This window comes from Strongylocentrotus purpuratus, unplaced genomic scaffold (genome assembly GCF_000002235.5).
Source record: "Strongylocentrotus purpuratus isolate Spur 01 unplaced genomic scaffold, Spur_5.0 spur5_scaffold_11, whole genome shotgun sequence".
NCBI lineage: Eukaryota > Metazoa > Echinodermata > Echinoidea > Camarodonta > Strongylocentrotidae > Strongylocentrotus > Strongylocentrotus purpuratus.
In genome coordinates this window covers 1,115,706-1,136,837 of record NW_022145596.1, presented here as the reverse complement: position 1 = coordinate 1,136,837, position 21,132 = coordinate 1,115,706, and the positions used below count along the sequence as shown (strand labels likewise).

Below are 21,132 nucleotides of genomic sequence, written 5' to 3'. Positions count from 1 at the left end.
AGTGTATACTGAAATTCCCTTAACTTCCCATCTAGAGTGGAAAATCTGGGGATTGAGAAACATGTTGTAGTTTCCGACTTATCTAGATTTAAAGCTATTACCTCTGGATGTTTAAAAGCAAATGCATCTTGTATTATAGCAATAAAAATGTTATAGAGCATTTTGGAAGAGACGGACTCAAAAGAATACACTGTTTTGTTAATGATAAAGTTAATGTTGGAAAGATCAACAGTGTCATTTAGAGTATCATCTCTCCCTCTGCAAATTCTCTTAATCTTCCAGGCAGCTGGCAATTTGGTGTATAGATCATTAAGATAAAACAGATCGTCTACATTAAGACCTTTCCTTATGAAATAGTCCCCTGATCTCATATCACCTTCTGCGTCCGTCAAATGTTTAACTTGAAAAATGTTCACATGAAATAATTTTGCATTAAAAGGAATTATCCTACCTTCAATAAAAGTATTGTTAAAGATAATTTGATTTTCATTATGTGTTTCTTTTACAATATATTCCTTCTCCTTTAGATAATTCCAGATGTTCAAAAAATCCAAGTATATATTGGGTGCCTTAATATTGATTGTTTTGGGATTATAATTGCAAAGAAATATTAACTTTCCTCCTACCGTTCTGAATATATATTCGAAAAATTGTTTCCATTTCATGTCATTATTGCCACCGAGCAGTTTCTTAATCCACACTACACGCTGAGCATAGATCATGTACTTGAAATTCAACATTTTCAAACCCCCTTTATCATAGTTCAAATATAAAATATTCCTTTTTATCTTATCATGTCCATTCCATATGAAATCAAAACACATCTTTTCAACTTCCTTGAAAACACTTGGTGGTACCAATAGTGCAACCAGCGTAAATAGTAGCGCCCTCTTCCCTTGCTGTGTGCTGGAAACGCCATTGTATTGTTGGGAAGCTATAATCACATGTAGTCCATCACTGGTTACCCGTCTTCGTCCGTCATCAATGTCTGGCAAGATAAACAGGGGTGTTACCATGATGATTACCAAATATAGTATCATGGTAAGATAATAATCAGATGTTGAAGTATTAGAAAAAAATTGTTTTGTCTTGTCTTAATTATATACATGGCGGCAAAAAAGGTCATTGAGATTTTTCATAGGCATCTATTTTAGCAAGAGGCACAATTAACTATTGATGAGTCATTAAGGACTTGATCAAACCAGGGACATGCTAGAACCAAAATTTAAAAAATGCAGAAAACTTGATTGATCTTCATTTCATCCAAGCATGTATTAAGGACTAAAGTTTGATTCTGAGTTTGAATTCTGAGTGTAGGCTACTAGATGAGTCGTGAGTCATTACCTGCACTAATCGAAGCATATGCAAGCAATTAACCCATATGCCAGTAATTGGATTCAGAGTTTCCATTGTTATTTGTGTAATCACATTTTATTTTCTCACATGGATTGGAAGACTGCACCAGACACAGGTACAAGCCAACGTTTGCAAATAACGCCTCGAGTGCAACGGGTAATGTGCAAGAGGCTCGCTACAGGATAGGACAAATCATGAATGAATACAAAAGTGGAGGTTATAGAGGGAGGGGATCAAGCGCCCCCTCCCCTTTACCCGCCCGCTTCTGTGTTCTAGTACATTGAAGTGTGACTATTGCATTATATAGCCCTGTTTTCAAACGAATCGACCTAATAACATACATAAAAGAATAGTTCATATATATTTGTTAATGTATATGTCTTACATTTACATTTAAGCCGTCGGACCCCTTCCATTCTTTCCTTTGGCGCCAAGAACAACCTACCCCTACCAGCACTAGTAAGAGTCCGAAGCTGAAGACTGTCCACGGTACATATTTTCCTATAGCCAGAGGTAACATTAACTGCTGCTCAAGTTGACTAGCCGCTTCCTTGGTAACGAAGCTTCTCTAAAACAAATCAAAACAATCAATAAAATTAAGAGCAATTAACTATTTTTACTTCCTCCATTGTTATTATTATTATTGTAACACTCTATATTTAGCAATGATAATGAATATGATAATTGTTCCTGATGGGCGTAACGTCGTCGAGTGTCACTTATCCTTACACAGTCAAATAAAACAAAGGAGATAGTGTTCTCCACTTTGAAATGAAAGATACGTTTATTAGGATAAACAAGGTGCGTAATAATGAGTAACAGATATTTAGGCAATGCCTAAATATAATAAGTATTGTAATTAACTTATAGCTAGCAGCTCCGCTATAAATCTGTTTCTTTTTCCATCTTATTTTATTAGTTCTCTACCAGGGTTGTGATCTCCTAATCGATACGATTTGATTTGATTTGATTTGATTTGATTTATTGGTCTATTTTGTTTGGTGGTGGAGGGGTACCACAAATATTTATTTATTTGTTTATGCATGGTCACATTTTCACAATTCATTGGAGTTAACATCACATGAAAAAGAATATGATATAACAAATCAATTTCACTTTTACGATCCATTTGACTTGACTTCACAAGAAAAAGAATATAACGATGTTTTTTAAACGACAAGTTGCAACTATTATACAGTTTAAAAATGAAAACACGAAGGTGATGAAACATATTAGCCTAATATCGTTGAGAAAATAAAGAACATTGGAAGAAGTTGTATTAACATCGTTTAACGTCTTCCCCCTTCCCTCCTCTTTTTTTTAATTTTATTTTCTACGCCACTTGATGGGGCACAAGACCGGTGCCCTCATATTACTAGTTTGTGTCATTAAACTTTGCTGTTGGATTGTTTTATTAGTTATCTACGTACCTCTTCCATCCAAACGAGGGGTAAATAGGCTTCTGGTACTTCCTTGTAAAACCTGCACAACAAAGGTAGACAATTTTAAAACTTTCTTAGATTTCATCTATGAGTAAAATCACGTTTAAGGCTTGTTTAAATGGCGTGGTAACCCGTAGAATTTCATTTATTCTCACGTTATAAATTCCCCGCGTTTTTTTGTAAACAAGGACCTGCGCGTATTCTTTGAGCTCTGTGTTTCATTATAAGATGCAGAAAATATTGTGGAGCGTTTTACGCCTAACGTCATCATAAAAATACCGCCGCGGTTTTGCCTCGTCATATCTGAACTAGCATTTATTCTGCTCTATCCTTGCATGAATCTTCTTCATTTTTGTAATTGATATACATGATGTACATTCGTCCGTGTCTTGAATTTGGTGTACCCGTTTGGTCATCTAGTTTAACTGTTGTCCAAGTAAACAGCATTGAGCGGCTGCAGAGAAGAGCATTGGGTATTATCACTGGTACATTTCCCGACACAATGTCTTATGCTCAACTTCTGCAGTCGCTGAGTGTTGTCAGACTGTCTGAACGACGCTCTGTTCTTTGCGAAAAGTTTGCTAAATCCCTTCTGATCTCAGACCGCCACCGCCATCTTTTACCTGAAACCAGACAAACTATCTCACGACGCACTCTCCGCAACTCTCTCCAGCTCAATACCCCCAAAATGAGAACAGAACGTTACAGGCAGTCTCCCATTCCCCACTTCACACGAATCCTGAATTCAAATCTATAGATATTTTCACTCAATATTATGACCATATGTGACCAAGATGTAATTAATTAATTTCTTGTCATGCTAATTAATCAGATTAAATCAAATTTCATACTACCTGTAAAATGATAACACTATATACTCTGTAAGCAAACATAAATTGTATATTTTGAGTATCATATCTCTCAGATAATCATCTATATATAAATATACTTTTAAAGAAATGTTAACTAGGTTTAAAAAAGACTACTTATTAATTTGAAAGTGTATTACAAAATTGCATATGACATTTAGAAAACGGTAACAACTTATTTTACTCTTTAAACGTTTTAATTGCACAATTAGAACATGTATTATTTCACGATTGTTTGAAATTAGTTGTTTAGTTCATTAGAATCAGTAATTAATATAAAAAAAAAGATTGCCAAAAGTATTGATTTCTTTATTCTTGTATGTATTCATAATTTGTAAACTGAATTGTATGAGTCTCCGGACTTTTTATTCAGTATGTTTTTATTTACAATAAAACCTGAATTGAATTGAATTGAATTGAATTGAATAATTTTATTTGTTTTGATGTCAGTCATCCCCAGATATCCTGATTATGAGTAGATAATAGATAGCATAAATAAAACATATAAATATATTCTTGAAAAGTCATATCAAAATACCCAAAACATTAATAAAACAAGACACATCAAATGACAGGAAACAAATACAATTTAATGCTAGGCTAAAAAGGGAACCAAAAGAGAGCATTTTTTAAAAATGGGTTGTGCTGCACATAAATACCCCCCCCCACCCCTTTGTGACCGTCCCCCAAAACATTGTCGTACGTACATGGTGGACTTAGTCATCGGGGGGGGGGGTGGGGGCAGTCTTTACTCTACTACTAGATCAGTGTATTATTCAACAATATTTTTTTTTAGTCACGACACAAATTTAATAAATGAAAAGCTTCGTGTTACCCAAATCCATTTTCATCACGGAAATTCACTTCGTATCATTTTGACAGTCTGCACTAGCCATTTACACTACCAGTAATTCTCAACTTAGTTTGTTGGAGAAAAAATGAATTCACTCAACCAATGATCCCAAATATGTCACAGAGTGGTCTTTTACGACTTTAGTGAAAATATTAATTTCCATTATACAATAATTATATAATATTGACTGGCCTTGAGGGGTATATCAGAAATATTGACCAAGCTCAGATCATATTGCCCCGAGTCGAAAGACGAGGGCAATATGGTCTTAGCGCGGTCAATATTTCTGATATCCCCCGAAAGTAAAGCCAGTCAATATTTTTATTGTTATCCAAATCAGACATCTAGAGCAAATACAGACATCCACCATGACAATCTCAAGAACTGAACAAACTTTGTCAAACCAACACTGTGCATCCAGTGCTTGACAAAATTTTCGATACACTACAAACAGTGTGTATTTGGTGTGATTATTACGTCACAATAGAGTGCGCGCAAAGTGCGCAGGTTCTCGTACGCATAATATTATACAGTTATTGACTGGCAGGGGGTGTAATATTTATATAATATTGACTGGCCTTGAGGGGTATATCAGAAATATTGACCAAGCTCAGATCATATTGCCCCGAGTCGAAAGACGAGGGCAATATGGTCTTATCGCGGTCAATATTTCTGATATCCCCCGAAAGTAAAGCCAGTCAATATTTTTATTGTTATCCAAATCAGACATCTAGAGCAAATACAGACATCCACCATGACAATCTCAAGAACTGAACAAACTTTGTCAAACCAACACTTTGCATCCAGTGCTTGACAAAATTTTCGATACACTACAAACAGTGTGTATTTGGTTTGATTATTACGTCACAATACAGTGCGCGCAAAGTGCGCAGGTTCTCGTACGCATAATATTAATAGATGCGCAATGAAAATGCGAGACCGTGGAAAATACCAAGGTATATTTTCACTCGTCTCTACACGCAAAGTCAATACGCGCAGGGAGACCAAGGAAAATACAAAGAATATACCCCTCCGTTCCCACTGCTAGTGAAAACTAGGGCAATACGGTTTTGTAAATGACCAGCTCAGATGTCTGATACGGGTAATAATATACAAATATTGACTGCTCATGAGGATGATGGTGGGAACTATCACTCCCAAGGTGGTGTTTACACCGGCCCTTCTATCACCCCCGAGGCGAAGCCGAGGGGGTGATAGAAGGGCCGGTGTGAACACCACCGAGGGAGTGGTAGTTCCCACCATCATCCGATTACAGAGCAGTCCATATTTGTTTTATATACCTCATCCTTTTTATTGATTCATGATTAGGTCTAGCTGTAGGTCTAGATCTAGCTCTAAAAACAGGAAACGAGATCAAGAGGAATTTACTAACCCAAATAAGAAAAATACAACATCAAGTCCAAGGCAAGAGTATTGAATTCCTACGCGCTGCGCGTAACCGCGCGATTGCGGTAGCCTAGCAACTCAAAAAAAATTTATGCGCAACTAAGTCGCGGGAGGGGTTAGGGGTCCTATCCCAGGGTTTGATAGTAGCTATCAACCCCTCTGACGTAATGATACTTGATAGATCGAAATGCTCCTTGACATGTGATATAGTCTTGACCAATCAGTGAATGACCATCTATGTATGAGGTATATAAAACATTATTTGGACCGCTGAAGGGAGTTATATTTCCCAAGTGATTATATTTTCCCGAAGCGCGCAGCGCTGAGGGAAAATATGGTCACGAGGGAAAATATAACTCCCTTCAGGTCCAAAGAATGTTATATACCCCCTGCCAGTCAATAACTGTTATATTAGATAGCCTTGTTTTTTTTGTGGGGGGGGGGAGGGGTTCCATATTTTTTTTGCCCGAAATTTTTTTTTTTTTTCGGGGACAATCAAAATTACGGAAAAATAATCTGTCGAGATTACCTTACAAAAAAAAATTCAATTAAAAAAAAAAAAAAAAAAAAAAAAAAAAATTCTTACCCCAAAAAGCATTTTTCGGGAAACAAAAAAAATTTACCCAAAAAAGGATTTTTTGGGGGAAAAAAAAAATGTGGAAAAAAAAAATTCTAGGGAAAAAAAAAAATTCATGAAAAAAAAATTTGAAAAAAAAAATGACCCTCGATAATGGTGTAATGTGTGTAATTTGTGACATACAGTCCTCAAGAGGGCGACATGCATTGATTAAAAATATATTCATTTCACCAGCCGGTAAAATATAACACTGAAAAGTGACCGGCCAGGAAAATATAACAATTTGGATCCTCGCAATTGATATCACGTGACGAGCTCTGGACCAATCACATCTCGGTATCTGTCTAAGCTATCTAATATTAATAGATGCGCAATGAAAATGCGAGACCGTGGAAAATACCAAGGTATATTTTCACTCGTCTCTACACGCAAAGTCAATACGCGCAGGGAGACCAAGGAAAATACAAAGAATATACCCCTCCGTTCCCACTGCTAGTGAAAACTAGGGCAATACGGTTTTGTAAATGACCAGCTCTTGGGCGGTATTCTGAACCCTGTGTTATCTCTAATATTGTTGTATCTTTGGAGATAAGATAAAGTTGGTATTCTGAACATTGTTGTAACTTTTGTGTTATCTTTTGTTGTATCTTTTCTCTCATCTTATTGGCCGCGCCTGCGCTCATACTTTGGTGCGCTTGTAATTGTGCGTATTATTAATAAAGTGGCATTTAATCCTCATTTGCATATGCGCACGGGAGATAATATGTCGAGATAATTGGTATTCTGAAAGTTGTTGTATCTTTTATCTTATCTTATCTTTCATGGTATTTACAACAATATTTACAACAGGTAGGGGGTTGTTGTATCTTTCGTGTTGATATAATGGCGGCAATATTTTTTGCCCAGAACCAACTTCACGCCAATAGACGAGTTAGAAAAACATTGTGTGTCGACCGGAAACATCACAGATGAGAACTTTTTAAGAAATTACATGCTAGAATATGACGATTTTAGTGCTCTCATCTCAACCAATATAGTGAAAGCGTGATTTGTCTTCATGATCCACATGCCACAGCGCATATCAAAGACGCGCGTACTAAATGCTCAAATAACTAATTACGCCCAAGATTAGTATGCGCTAGGCGCATCTTCAGATATGGCATAAAGTATTTCTATTGGTTGACCTACTTATCATGCTTATATAAAACAGATTTTGATTGGTAGGGTCCATAGAAATGGGCGTGTCAACAGTGGTAAAAGATAAGATAGAGGCGGTCCTTCTAGAGATAACACAGGGATAAAACAATGTTCAGAATACCAACTTACAACAATATTAGCGCTGTGTTATCTATGGAAGATACAACAAAAGATAACACAAAACTTACAACAATGTTCAGAATACCACCCCAGATGTCTGATACGGGTAATAATCAATAAGATTATAAATAGAGGATCAAGGAAACATATCCTAGTTACCTAATGAGCAGTTTTGGGAGGTTATTTGTTTTATATATTTGTGTTGCTTTTATTAAACGTCAACGTACTATATTATGATAAAGATGTTCTTTGATCTGAATGCATAGTATACTGATCCTATTTAAATCTAATAACTTAAGAAGATCTTAAGAACAATCGCGTGTCTTTGCTACCACAATTATAGATAGTGAAGTTTTACCTTGTTAACAGAAAATGATTATAACGATATTAAAGCCACTGTAACAGGGATATTTACGAACAATAAACATTAAGAATCAGTTTCTGTTTACAGGTCTAATACTCGATATGAAATCAAATCACGATTTTTGCTTTATCATACATAATCTGTTGTAAGAGGTGCATTTACATAATATTTATCTCACGTTCTTTTTTCGTTTTCCTTCATCTTTCCCTCCAGTTTCACCCCCTCTTTTGCCATTCGATTGGGGGAGGGGAGGCACATGTCCCCACCCCCACCCCTCGTCGCTACGCCACTGTATGTACATGTTTCTTAACTGTTCCATTACACTGGCATATGGTGGAAAGGAGCACCCCTAACATACTCCGAGTCGCGAAAATAAAAACCATTATTGTTTTCTCTTCTATTTAGCAAGTTATTTGAAAGTTGAGTATTCACTGGACTATCACATCCCATCATAAACAAATCTGATAAATTAAGGATGATTCAGAAGAACAAGCTTAGAGCTCAATGTAGCCTACTACTAAGATGTCTTTAAGTAATCTAATCTTATTGATTATTGTTGTTGTTATTTTGTTGTTTTAACCCTTTGTATACGGAAGCCGAGTGGTCCCTGTATGAGGCCTACGGTAATTAGATAATTCAGAAGTCAACGGGTTAATAACTTACTCGATGAAATCATAGCTACGGATGTATGTGTTTATTTGGCTTCGCTTCGCAACCTTTAAAGGAGCTCCAGAGTACTAGACGAAAGAAGAGGTAGAAAATAAAATCATAAAGACAAATTAATATAAATCAACATTTGTTAAAAGTCATGCTTTTATAAAAAGTTAATACTCTCTGTTCTCTTCTTTGGGTCATATTAATATAAATGATGTACCAAACTCAAAATTTGAATACATTTAATGATGTATTATCTGAAAACTATGGAAGTGTAATTTGTAAGTGAAAGAAGCTGTTGTTTCAACAAGAGGGATAGATCAAGTTGTGAATTATCTAAATTACCGAAATTGTAAGACTGAATAATGTCCGTAGAAATGCATTTTGGCAAAATGGAACAAAATCGAGTTTTGTGTATTTCTATATAAGGCCCATTATTAATGTACCAAACTCAAAATTTGAATACATTTAATGATGTATTATCTGGAAACTATGTATGGAAATGTAATTTTTAAATGAAAGAAGCTGTTGTTTCAGCAAGAGGGATAGATCAAGTTGTGAATTATCTAAATTACCGAAATGTAAGACTGAATAAAGTCCGTAGAAATGCATTTTGGCAAAATGGAACAAAATCGAGTTTTGTGTATTTCTATATAAGGCCCATTATTGTAATACGGAACAAAGTCACCGCGACCATCAACGTCAGATTCACCTTCTCTCTTTCTAATAGCTTGTCCTCTTTTCATCTCTTCGGAGAAACGTCGACTGTTTGATAGTTCGTCTCCCCCCCCCCCCCCCATTCAGTGTTATTTAGGGTACGCATATGCGTGTTCACTCCTTTTGAAAACACCCCCTAAAGCTACAGTCCCATATACGTCCCGGACCGTCCCGGACCATCCCGGACCCCATCCGGGGTGATCCGGGATTCGGTCCGTGTTGACACCGTGTTGGCACCGGGGTGGTCCTGGATGGTCCTGGATGGTCCTGGATGGTCCTGGATGGTCCTGGGCGGTCCGGGAGTCGACCCCGGATGTTTTTGACGGTCAAAAACTGCCGGGGTGGTCCGGGACGGTCCGGGACAATAGTTTGATCCGGGGTGATCCGTGTAGCCACCGTGCTGGGTCCGGGGTCATCCGTAGTGGCGCCGGGGCGGTCCGTGTTGATCCGTGGCAGTCCGGGAGTGAGTTATTGACCGCCCAGGACCATCCAAGACCATCCAGGACCATCCAGGACCACCCCGGTGCCAACACGGTGTCAACACGGACCGAATCCCGGATCACCCCGGATGGGGTCCGGGATGGTCCGGGACGGTCCGGGACGTATATGGGACTGTAGCTTTAAAGCATCACACTTTTTTGAACAAAACATCCCGGACCATCCCGGATCACCCCAGACCATGGTCCGGGATGGTCCGGAGTGGTCCGTGCTCGTCCGTGCTGGTCCGGCTTTATATGGGACTGGGGCTTAAGTCCGGTGTGTAAAGTCAATTTTGTGTATGTACGAGCCGGACTTTGGTGCGTGAAAAGTACCCCTTTACCGGACATTTTGGTAACACGCATGCGGTCATTCCGACCCCGGAGTTGGGGGGGGGGGGGGGGTCGTCTCCTTGTCTTCAACATGAATTTTAAATTTTATTGCCATACAGGACAAAATGACACAAAGGTTCATAAGTTCGCGCATTTACTCGAACAGTCATTACATAACAGTAATACTATCAATGATAATAATAATAATGATAAAATAATGATAATAGCGATAAACGATAATATATAGCGCCTTTTCCAAAGAATACAAGGCGCTGTCCTTTAGTCAATCGAAGAATGAAGAAGAATCGTAGAGGTATTGACACTATGAACATGACGGACAAAGGAAGAGGACAAAATATACAGTTCCTCAGGTAGACAAAGGAACATCCCTTCACTGCTATTATGTAAAAATGAGTAAAACAGGTGAATATGCATGTGACACCTTCTCTACACATTTTTACATAATAGCAGTGAAGGGGTGTTCCTTTGTCTACCTGAGGAACTGTATATTTTGTCCTCTTTCTTTGTCCGTCATGTTCATAGTGTGAAGAAGTTAGTGAAGCACTACATGTATATCTTAGAAATGCAGGGAGCTTATTCATTAGGCGTTAGGAAACACATTGAAATGGATTTGAAGTCAGGCTGTTATGTGGGATTTGGGAAAGAGAAGGGAAGGAGCTTATGAAGAGATACACTGCATTGTAAATTGATTTATATGATATATATATGTTTACAAACAGATTATTGATTTGTTACATTGCAATGTAAATTGATTTATATGTTTAAAAACAAGTTTATAAACAAAATATTGATGTACATCAATAAAGTTTAATAATAAATACAATACAATACATGAATAGAAACTCCAATGAAATGTCTTGTTACCCACCGGTTCTATATCAACAAATGTTTGATGCAGTGTCTCATTAGGATGGACTCCGTTTATCATGTCTAAAACTTCATCATCCGAGTAGAGAAAATGCGGCGATGAGAAATAGATTGGAGCTCCTGGAAATAAAATGAAGCCGGTTTAAAGCCATATTGCATGCATGCCTGACCAAAATGCTCTGTGCTCAGTGTTACAATGTCATACTAATAACCTTTTGTATTTCTAGATTATTATTCATTGAAAATATAAACAAAAACAGACACACTACAGCTTTTCGTCTGGCTTTCCCAATTTGTATCAAGAATAATGGTCTGTTTTTCACTCAAATTTTCAGATTATCTTTAATTGTACCTCTAGCATTAAAGTCACTACCTCAGCACCACTTTCTCTCATCTGAACAATGTTACCAAGTCCCTTTAAAGTCACTACCTCAGCACCACTTTCTCTCATCTGAACAATGTTACCAAGTCCCTTTAAAGTCACTACCTCAGCACCACTTTCTCTCATCTGAACAATGTTACCAAGTCCCTTTAAAGTCACTACCTCAGCACCACTTTCTCTCATCTGAACAATGTTACCAAGTCCCTTTAAAGTCACTACCTCAGCACCACTTTCTCTCATCTGAACAAAGTTACCAAGTCCCTTTAAAGTCACTATACCTCTGCACCACTTTCTCTCATCTGAACAATGTTACCAAGTCCCTTTAAAGTCACTACCTCAGCACCACTTTCTCTCATCTGAACAAAGTTACCAAATCCCTTTAAAGTCACTACCTCAGCACCACTTTCTCTCATCTGAACAATGTTACCAAGTCCCTTTAAAGTCACTACCTCAGCACCACTTTCTCTCATCTGAACAATGTTACCAAGTCCCTTTAAAGTCACTACCTCAGCACCACTTTCTCTCATCTGAACAATGTTACCAAGTCCCTTTAAAGTCACTACCTCAGCACCACTTTCTCTCATCTGAACAAAGTTACCAAGTCCCTTTAAAGTCACTATACCTCTGCACCACTTTCTCTCATCTGAACAATGTTACCAAGTCCCTTTAAAGTCACTACCTCAGCACCACTTTCTCTCATCTGAACAAAGTTACCAAATCCCTTTAAAGTCACTACCTCAGCACCACTTTCTCTCATCTGAACAAAGTTACCAAATCCCTTTAAAGTCACTACCTCAGCACCACTTTCTCTCATCTGAACAATGTTACCAAGTCCCTTTAAAGTCACTACCTCAGCACCACTTTCTCTCATCTGAACAATGTTCCCTTTAAAGGGAAGGATGGAAGGTAAGAGACCGGGGAGGGGGGGGGAGAATTATGATGTCGGATGGTATCATGCAAAGCAAAGGATATATACCAACATATTAAGGAAAGAACTCAAGACAGAAGAGAATGGATTGTTTTTTCAGACTTAAAACCTGCTAATTTAACAACAGAGCGACATGCACAGAGAGAGGCAGAGAGAGAGAGGCAGAGATAGAGAGAGAGCGAACCATGTCCTGCTTTAGATTATCTTTTGAGGAAAAAAGTGAAATTTAAATATTGTGAGTAGAAACTATTCACTAAATCTATGTACATCACTACAAATTTGGCAGCGTCACTCCAACTAAAAGACAGGCCTCCAATTGAAAACTTGAAAGCAAGAATAAAACGATTGAAATATTCTGAAAAGCATACCGAATTATCGAGGCAAATGTAAAGATTAGACTGGTATCGAAATTTTAAATTGATTCAAAACAATGGGCCCGTTTTTTTTGTAATAAGCGGTATTAAAAAGATTTTTGCAAGTGTTTTAATTCAGAGTGAGTTGCACCTGAATTAAACTTGAGTTAAACAGATATTCGGAACACCGACATGATTTGACCGCTTTTAACCGAACTGAGACCTCCTTTTTTTAAATTTAACCCTTGAAAGTCAGATTTCGAGCCAAAAACTTTACCAAACTGGCAATCGGTGATGTTGAGGATTCCGCCTGGTAAACAGCTCTTCTTGTCTGGTGTGCAGAATGCAGAATTGGTTGGTTCTACGTAATGGTTATCAAACACAGGCTTGGGTACAGTGTATCGCCATGTTGGAATTCGTCGAGTTTCCATGTCTTGTTTAAATGTCGCGTACACTGAGCTGGATACATGACACGTATTACATCAACAACATTTAAACAAAATATATTGGGGATTTATCTAAGCAGCAATTAAAAACATAAATGATATAATGCTTGTTAGGAGCCAGGAGGGCTTTATTTTACAACACATACTGCAGCATTGTAAAAAAAACATTGGTAAGAAATTGAACTTATTGATGGTAATGTGTAGTAATAACATGTATAATTATTGACACTGCGCACATAATCTATCCCGCGCCAAAGGCCGGGATGCTCAAGGCAGGCGTGAATCCACGGGGGGGGGGGGGGGGGGTGACCCGCTGGTCAAAAAGTACTTTACCCCCCCCCCCCCCCGCTTATTCACCGGCTGGCTGAGTCGGCACATAATATTTCCTGAAAAATTAGACAACAAAAAAGTGCCTCATACCCCCCTCCCCTGCTAGCTGAGTCGCAACTAAATATTTTCTCACGGATTGCCCCCCCCCCCCCTTCTTGCCGCCGGCTGGATCCGCCACTGGCTCAAGGCGCCTATATACTACATCATTGTACCTAAGCTGCCTGAGACGATGAAAGCATTCAAGAAATAGGTTCCTACTTGAAGAGCCTATTTACTATATACCTGGGTGGAGAGTGGCAAATGTATATAAATGTCTAAATAAAGGACATTAGTGGCGCGACGGGACTCGAGTGACCCATGTAAAACCGTAGCCCGATGACGTTTCCCCTATAGACCAATTGAAACATCCTTATAACCAAATTTGGTAATGTTTTGCATAATCACGATGTAAGTTTACTAAAATTCGCAGCACAAACCATCCGAGTTGTACATAATATAATTGCCCAAAATTTGGTGAGACACATTTTAATTTTTAGAATTTCTATTAAACCAGCACACACTCTCAGCAAATGACATGAAGGGGATATGAGGATGGCAAGGGCTAGGAAAAGGAAGTTAATGAAATAAGGAGACGAAATGAAAGAGGGAAAGAGGATGACGATGACTAGACAGAGCAAGGTAATGAAATGAGGAATAAAAAAACTAGGCACGAGCACTAAATAAAGGTTAAGAGTTTGAAACAGTAATGGAGAAAAGAGAAGAGGGAGCAACAAAATCATAAAGAGAAAGATAGAGAGAGAGAGAGAGAGAGAGAGAGAGAGAAGAAGCAAAGGGGAAGAGGAATGTGAAAGTGAGGAAAAAATATAAAGTGCGAAAGGGAAGAGAAACGTCAACATGTGTAGAACAGGAAAAGGCAAAATGGAAGGGGAAGAGCAACAACAGAGAGAACAAGCAAAATAAAAGAAACAACAACGGGGAAGAGAAGATATCTTTGCTAGGAGCCAACATAGTTTTACAAATTTGATCCCAAATTAGGTCATGCCATTAGGACTTACCGACAAATGTCTGAAACAAAAATGTAAACCTTTTCCTCCTTCGATAAAAATTGTCCAAAGTAAGTACCATCTGCAAAAAGACAAATTGATATCCACAGAACCAATAATTAATACATACATCACATAATCTTGACAAGATTTATAATGTGTTTTTTTCTCATTATTTTACACAATTTTGCAATCACACTAGACTATTCTCAAGAAAAAAGTGAATCTTGTTTCTTGCTACGAGCTGAGGACCTAGCCATTATTAAAAGGCGGTTTATATATAATGAGAATATTACCTGTGCCATTGATCATGTTAGCATACTTCGTAGTCCAATACGAGACTCTATCCATTCCTTTCCACTTCTCGATTTCGTTGGTTTCAGTGTAATTTCTCACTCCGTCATAAACGGTGTATATTCCATCATATGTAGTGTTCTTCTGTAATAATAATAACAATAAATGTGCATTATGTTATTCAAACATCACCCAATCTAAGCCATGATATACTTGATAGAGCGCATTTACACTCAAGTCATACAGCGCTTCGCGAAGGGGGAGGGGGAGGGGGGGGGGGGAGAAAGAAGCACCAACTCCCCCCCCCCCCGCTTTCTCTCAGGTGTAACGATATAGGGTGACTCTCTCCAAAGCTAACTGTTTCTCGTCTAACTGATTCTCTGACACCGTTACTTTAATTTCTTCTTTAGGTCGGAAGTAGGCCTATCTTTCTATTCCTAGCATAATTTGTTTCTGTATCACTTTTATTATTGTCATTATTATTGGTAGTAATAGTAATAGTAGAAGTAGTTGCAAATTATTGGTATTAATATTAGTATCATTAATATTATTTGTATTGTTATAATAATTATTATAATCTTTATCATCACTATTGTCACTTTTATTATCATAATTTTTTTCTATTACTACTACTACTATTATCATTATCATTAGTAGTATTATAATCATTATTGGATGGCTTAATGAAATGTTGAACCTGGCAGCCATTGGGCTGAATTATATTCAGTTTACATGATTCGAATAGCTTCACTTGCGTAGCAATGGTGGGTTGATTATCACACAACGTGTAAAAAAACAAAACTATACGGTAGTTCAATTTGCATAGAATTATTGACTCTAACGAATAGAATCATATGATAATTGAAAAAAACTTTCCCTGCATTATCCATCTAAACTCCGCATTATATTCTCTCCTAATTAAAATCTTGTATAATAGATTATTTGAATTTATTGTTAACATTTTCCACATCTTTTGAATGCGAACACGCTTATAGAAGAAAAAAAACTGACTTCATGTATCCTTCTTTCTTACAAAATGAACAATGGTTATTTGTATATGTATATGAAGGCCCATCGCTGTTAAAATATTGTGATTCTTTTAATGTTGAGTTGTAACGGGGGAGATCCTCAAAAATATGTCGTACGTGAAGTTTCCAGCAACTTCCACCCTAAATTTGAAATGTATATGGGTGGACGCGTTAATCGGTCTTTGATATTAAATTTGAACTTCATACCTATAACAACTTTTGATTAGCGGTTAATACCGTCATCGTGCGAAGTATCATAATAACGGACAATCGAATATCATTTACTAATGCTATTGTAACTCTCTTAAGGACCAGAATCAGCAAATACAGATTGTCACCATTGATCATCCCCAGTCATCTCTATCATCGCTCTATAATCATTGTTTGATTATTGCAGAAATATTGTAATTATCGTTATAATTCTTATTAACATTGTCAATATAAACAATAGTAATAATGATGATGATAATAGCAACAAATATATTAGTATTATTGTATAAATATTGTTATCTCATTATCATTATCATTATTAGTAGTAAAAGAAGTATAGTGATAGTATCATTTGTATCATTGTTATTATTATTATTATTACCATCGTTATTATCATCCTAATCATCGTTATCTTCATCATAATTCATCTTTCCTACCCCAATGTATATTCCAAAAGAATCCTTGGGCACCATATCGGGTTCCAGCATCTTGGCAAGGAAGAGCAGAGGACTGAAGTAACCCCAGATGAAGTCATGAACGGTATGTGTAGCGTGGAGATGTTTCTCTACCATGGTCGCTATCATGTCGAACAGGTACCGGTAGTTCTCAGGCATGTACTGGAGATGGTTGACGATTGTCTGCAAATTGTAAGGAGTGGTAAACTATTCATTAATTAAACCTTACAGGACTAATAAATTTGTAGACAAATACAAGACAAAATGACACCACAATTTCATTTCAGGTTTTAACTCATCATTTATTAATATGGTAATAATGATTCTACTTATGGAACTATTCAGTTGTTGCCATATCGATACAAAATAATGACTTCGAAATATTTACAATACTCCTACTATACACTACCATAGTACCACCAAAGCTACTCCTACCACGGCAAAACCAATACTACCACCACCACTATTACGATATGTAGAGGTCTCGTGGTGTAGTGGTTCATTCACTTGACTTTTAATCAGAGCTTTCAATCAAAAGATTGACGGTTCGAATCTCAGCCCGGCACTAACGTCCTTTGGCAAGACGTTAATCCACTTTTGGCACTCTCCACCAGGTTTAAATGGGTACCTGGCAATCGCTGGGGTAAACATTACTGCAGGGCACTGCAGGGTTAACAATATTATCATTATTATTACCACTACTACATGCTGTTACTTAATTTCCTTCCCCATATTTTATGTGGGAAGGGCCCGTAGAACTCACGTGCCCACACCTTTAAAGCCCCACTGTCCTACTTGTAGCTACTTGCTCCCTCTATATAGAAAACTTCCCAAATCGGTGCCTGTTGGTCCCCCATGATCCTCTTTTTCTTATGTGAGTTGGGAGCTGAGTTAATGAGATAGCCACCTGTCAGCGACCTCGCTGTGTAGTCTAATCCCTTCTGGCCCAGTAGTGTTGACGGTCTTTAAAGAGTCCATGGCATTATGAATAATATTAATGCGAATGCGTTTCCTATAATTAAGCTTCCGCCCTAAATTCAGTATGGAATTATTCGATCACTATGAAGGCACTATTATCAAATATCAACTGACGACTATGATCTTGACCTACTAGCCCCAAAATGTAATGGGATCATCTTTACGGTTCTTAAAATATGCAAACTGTAATTTAAGAAATTAACCTCTTTGACCTACTTACCAGAAATATGATCGGATCGTTTAACTATGGTAATACATATTATCACCAAATTTGAGCCTCATATCTCGAGTGGTTCTAAAAATATCGCGAAAACGAGACCAATATCTGAAATGTCATAAGTTGACATCTTTGACCTTCGACCTTTGACCCAGTTTATCCAAACTATTATCAGATTGTCCTCATATGGTGATACATATATCATCAAGTTTGAAGTTCATGTCTCGAATGATTCTTGGGATGTCGCTATAACGAGAAAGCGGGACGGACAGGGACGGACGGAAAAACGGACGGACGAACCGAAAACGTAAAAATGTGCGTGCCTACCAGGAGGGGCATGTTGATGGTTGTAAAGTTATCAATCTTGGGGTCCCCTACAGAATGGACAGGATCAAAGATGAACCGCTGTGGCTGGATGTAGGATAATGTTCCATTCTTATTATCCTGGATAAACTCCTTGGACCGGTTTTCTCTATGTAAAGATCAAAGGAATAGGATCGAAATGTTATAACGAATATGCTACCTTATACAAAATTAATGATTTATGTACTCATTGGGTGATTTCATGCTCGGTGTTGGTGTTCGGTATCAGTGTTTAAATTCCATCATGGATCGAACACCGAACATTAAATAAGATTTTTTTTAAATCAGTCGGTGTTAGATGTTGACCTCTGATTTTCTGATATAGGTATGGTATTTTCGTCAAAATAATGTCGTCTGCTAAACCAAGCACGGCAATCGGTGTATAATTTCACGAACAAATTATAATAGACTGAAACTATACTCCTAGAAATTAATAAATACTTCACTGTCGTTGTTGGTGTTAGTGTAAATAGCTTTGGGATACTTTAGCTATTAGTCGGTAAGAGTATTCCAAACAATTAAAATACTACGACAGCGATGCTTTAACAAATTGCACTTTTATTTTTAAAATCACCAACTTCGGCACATTTAATTGTCAAATATGGAAGCAGTTCCAAAAACTGTAACTTTCCATGAAATTCTGATCCTATTCTTGTAGGCCGCCTTCAACCTGGACAGGTTAAAATCTCAGTCCTATCCTCCACCTTGGAGCAATATTCATAATCAACCTGCCTTAAGACAATAATATTGCACCCCCCCCCTACATACGACTCACTTGTATGTATATGGTCCTCTCTGTGTGACATTAGGTTTAGCACCTTTCTCTACCTCTAGTGGGTTTTCAAGGTGCCATACGTAGAAGTCAACATAGATATCGGCAGGTGGGTTCTTCCAGATCTCATACCCCATGTTCCCCTCCACGAGTCGGGTTTGCTTGCAAGGGTAATGATACAAGTGTATAAAGCAGGATTGGTTGTTTTTATAGGCCGTATAGGGGGGGATGGGCCGGGGCTAACGAAAATGTAATAAAAACACCTTACAAATTTGTAAGGTGTTTTTATTACATTTTCGTTAGCACTTTTCTTTTATGGTATGACCAAACCGATAAATTACTGAGTCACATTCCAGTCACTTTTTCTGCTTTAACGTAAACAGAATAAATGCCCATTAACACTTGCCACAGAAGAGAAGTGAGCAAATATTTACCAGCGATCTCTTCTACAAAGTGACCGTCTAAAAGTCCCAGCTCTCTTACAATTCGTTCATTAGGCCTTTCAATTGTTCAATTGTCTTAGTGGTTTAAAAGTCCTTCATAACACAGTTAAGATGTTAGTGTCACGAAAATTAAATAAATTATAGATCACCAAGAAAGATCATTCTTTTATAACGTTAATTTTAAATTGTAGAAATAATTGTAGCATCAACAACATAGTATTTATCAACTTATTGATCTATTTATTTTCTTTCCATTATCTTTGATATATTTTGAGATTCGTGAACTTTATGCTCTTAATACTCAATATTCTCGCGACTGTTTCAGTGCCAGAGCACATCTGCTCTCCCCTTATTATATAATATTACTTCACTTGGCTTCTTCAACAACAAAAAAGGAAAGAATACTTTTACAATTCTTCTTAATTTGTTGATTGATTAAGGGACATCAACGTGTGTCCTCTGGAAAAGGCGAAGTTTATAAATCCAATTATTTTTAAAAATCATTTTACCATTATTCTTCTTATTATTATTAATAGTATCATATATCTTTGAAGAACTTATCTAAGATCAAGTAATGTCACCACAGCATAATTATGTCAATCACCATAATTTGTTCTGACTTTACCTTCTTCAATGTTTCATCGAAGATGACAGGGAAGAAATGAAGAAATGACACGCCTATCACTGCGATGACCACGCCCATTGCTGCTACGGTTGCTGAGACACATAACTTGGTCCCGCCCTTCATGCCTCTTTCTATCTTAGATGATTCTCTCTGGGTTGGATATACACCGCTGATGATGTGACAACAAATGAAAAATACACACTGTTAAACCATGAACCTACATGGTTAAACGATATACGGAAGCAGTACAGGAAGCAAGCACACCGTTATGTCAATAGTATAGTGCCGCGCCGAATGGAATATATTATATAAATTCAAACAAAAACGAAAAACTTAATTGAAGATGAGCATCACAATATAGGCATGCACAGCATAAGATGTATATTACTCAGGAAAAATGAACATTATCAATGAACAATTAAGAATGAATTGCGTAATACATACTCCTTCCTAAACACATTTCAGCTTTCGAAAGTCCTACACAGCCACCGCCTAAGATGAAGCGAAATTGAATGCTTCAAAGATTATAAGATGGTAGTGGGACTACCTGCTATAATGAGGATGAGGATGTAAGACATTTCATTTTAACATTTAATGGCTTCAAAATTTCACAACAAGCGATCTCGATCGTTGTCTTCATTATCTTTTATTGTCTTCCCTTGTGTATACTTAATTATATTGCCGAGATGGAAAATGAAATTGAAATGGAAAGCAACGTATTATTTAATGAATATTATTATGTAGTTTGAGATTATACCATGATATTAATGTGTGTTATAATTATGATTAGAGAGGTAATTGTTTCTCAATGATTGATATGGTCATTACAATTGATTGTTATAGATTTAATTATCATATGTATAGACATTATAAACCAAACATGTACCATCATGATCATAATTCTAGATATTTTAAGATACTATCAGTTTCTAAACGTATCAGGCTAAAAACAGGCCTTCACTCTCAACCGACTAGGCGATTCAAAACCAATACTGGTGGTAAGTCCACGAGT

General features: G+C 37.2%; 1 protein-coding gene across 1 annotated transcript; it reads right to left on the bottom strand.

The window, feature by feature from the left end:
• Nucleotides 1–549: 549 nt before the first annotated feature.
• LOC100892205 (lysosome membrane protein 2) lies at nt 550–20,370 on the bottom strand. Its single transcript, XM_030981227.1, has 12 exons — nt 20,121–20,370; nt 19,056–19,213; nt 18,245–18,389; nt 16,705–16,905; nt 15,032–15,173; nt 14,748–14,817; nt 13,194–13,375; nt 11,255–11,373; nt 8,849–8,922; nt 2,787–2,838; nt 1,742–1,924; nt 550–988 (listed from the first exon to the last, which is right to left on the bottom strand). Exons 1-12 carry the CDS (start codon nt 20,241–20,243, stop codon nt 962–964), a joined length of 1,476 nt encoding a protein of 491 aa, XP_030837087.1. The 5' UTR covers nt 20,244–20,370; the 3' UTR covers nt 550–961.
• Between the last annotated feature and the right edge of the window lie 762 nt (nt 20,371–21,132).

Bases quoted from the DNA above. Each gene is read 5' to 3' on its own strand.
- LOC100892205 (XM_030981227.1), bottom strand. From the start codon at position 20,243: ATGAAGGGCGGGACCAAGTTATGTGTCTCAGCAACCGTAGCAGCAATG. The intron at 13,376-14,747 runs GTAAGTCCTAAT...TCATGTATCCAG, and splicing joins TTTGTTTCAGACATTTGTCG to CTCAGTGTACGCGACATTTA. The intron at 2,839-8,848 runs GTAAGTTATTAA...TTTGTTGTGCAG, and splicing joins CGTAGCTATGATTTCATCGA to GTTTTACAAGGAAGTACCAG.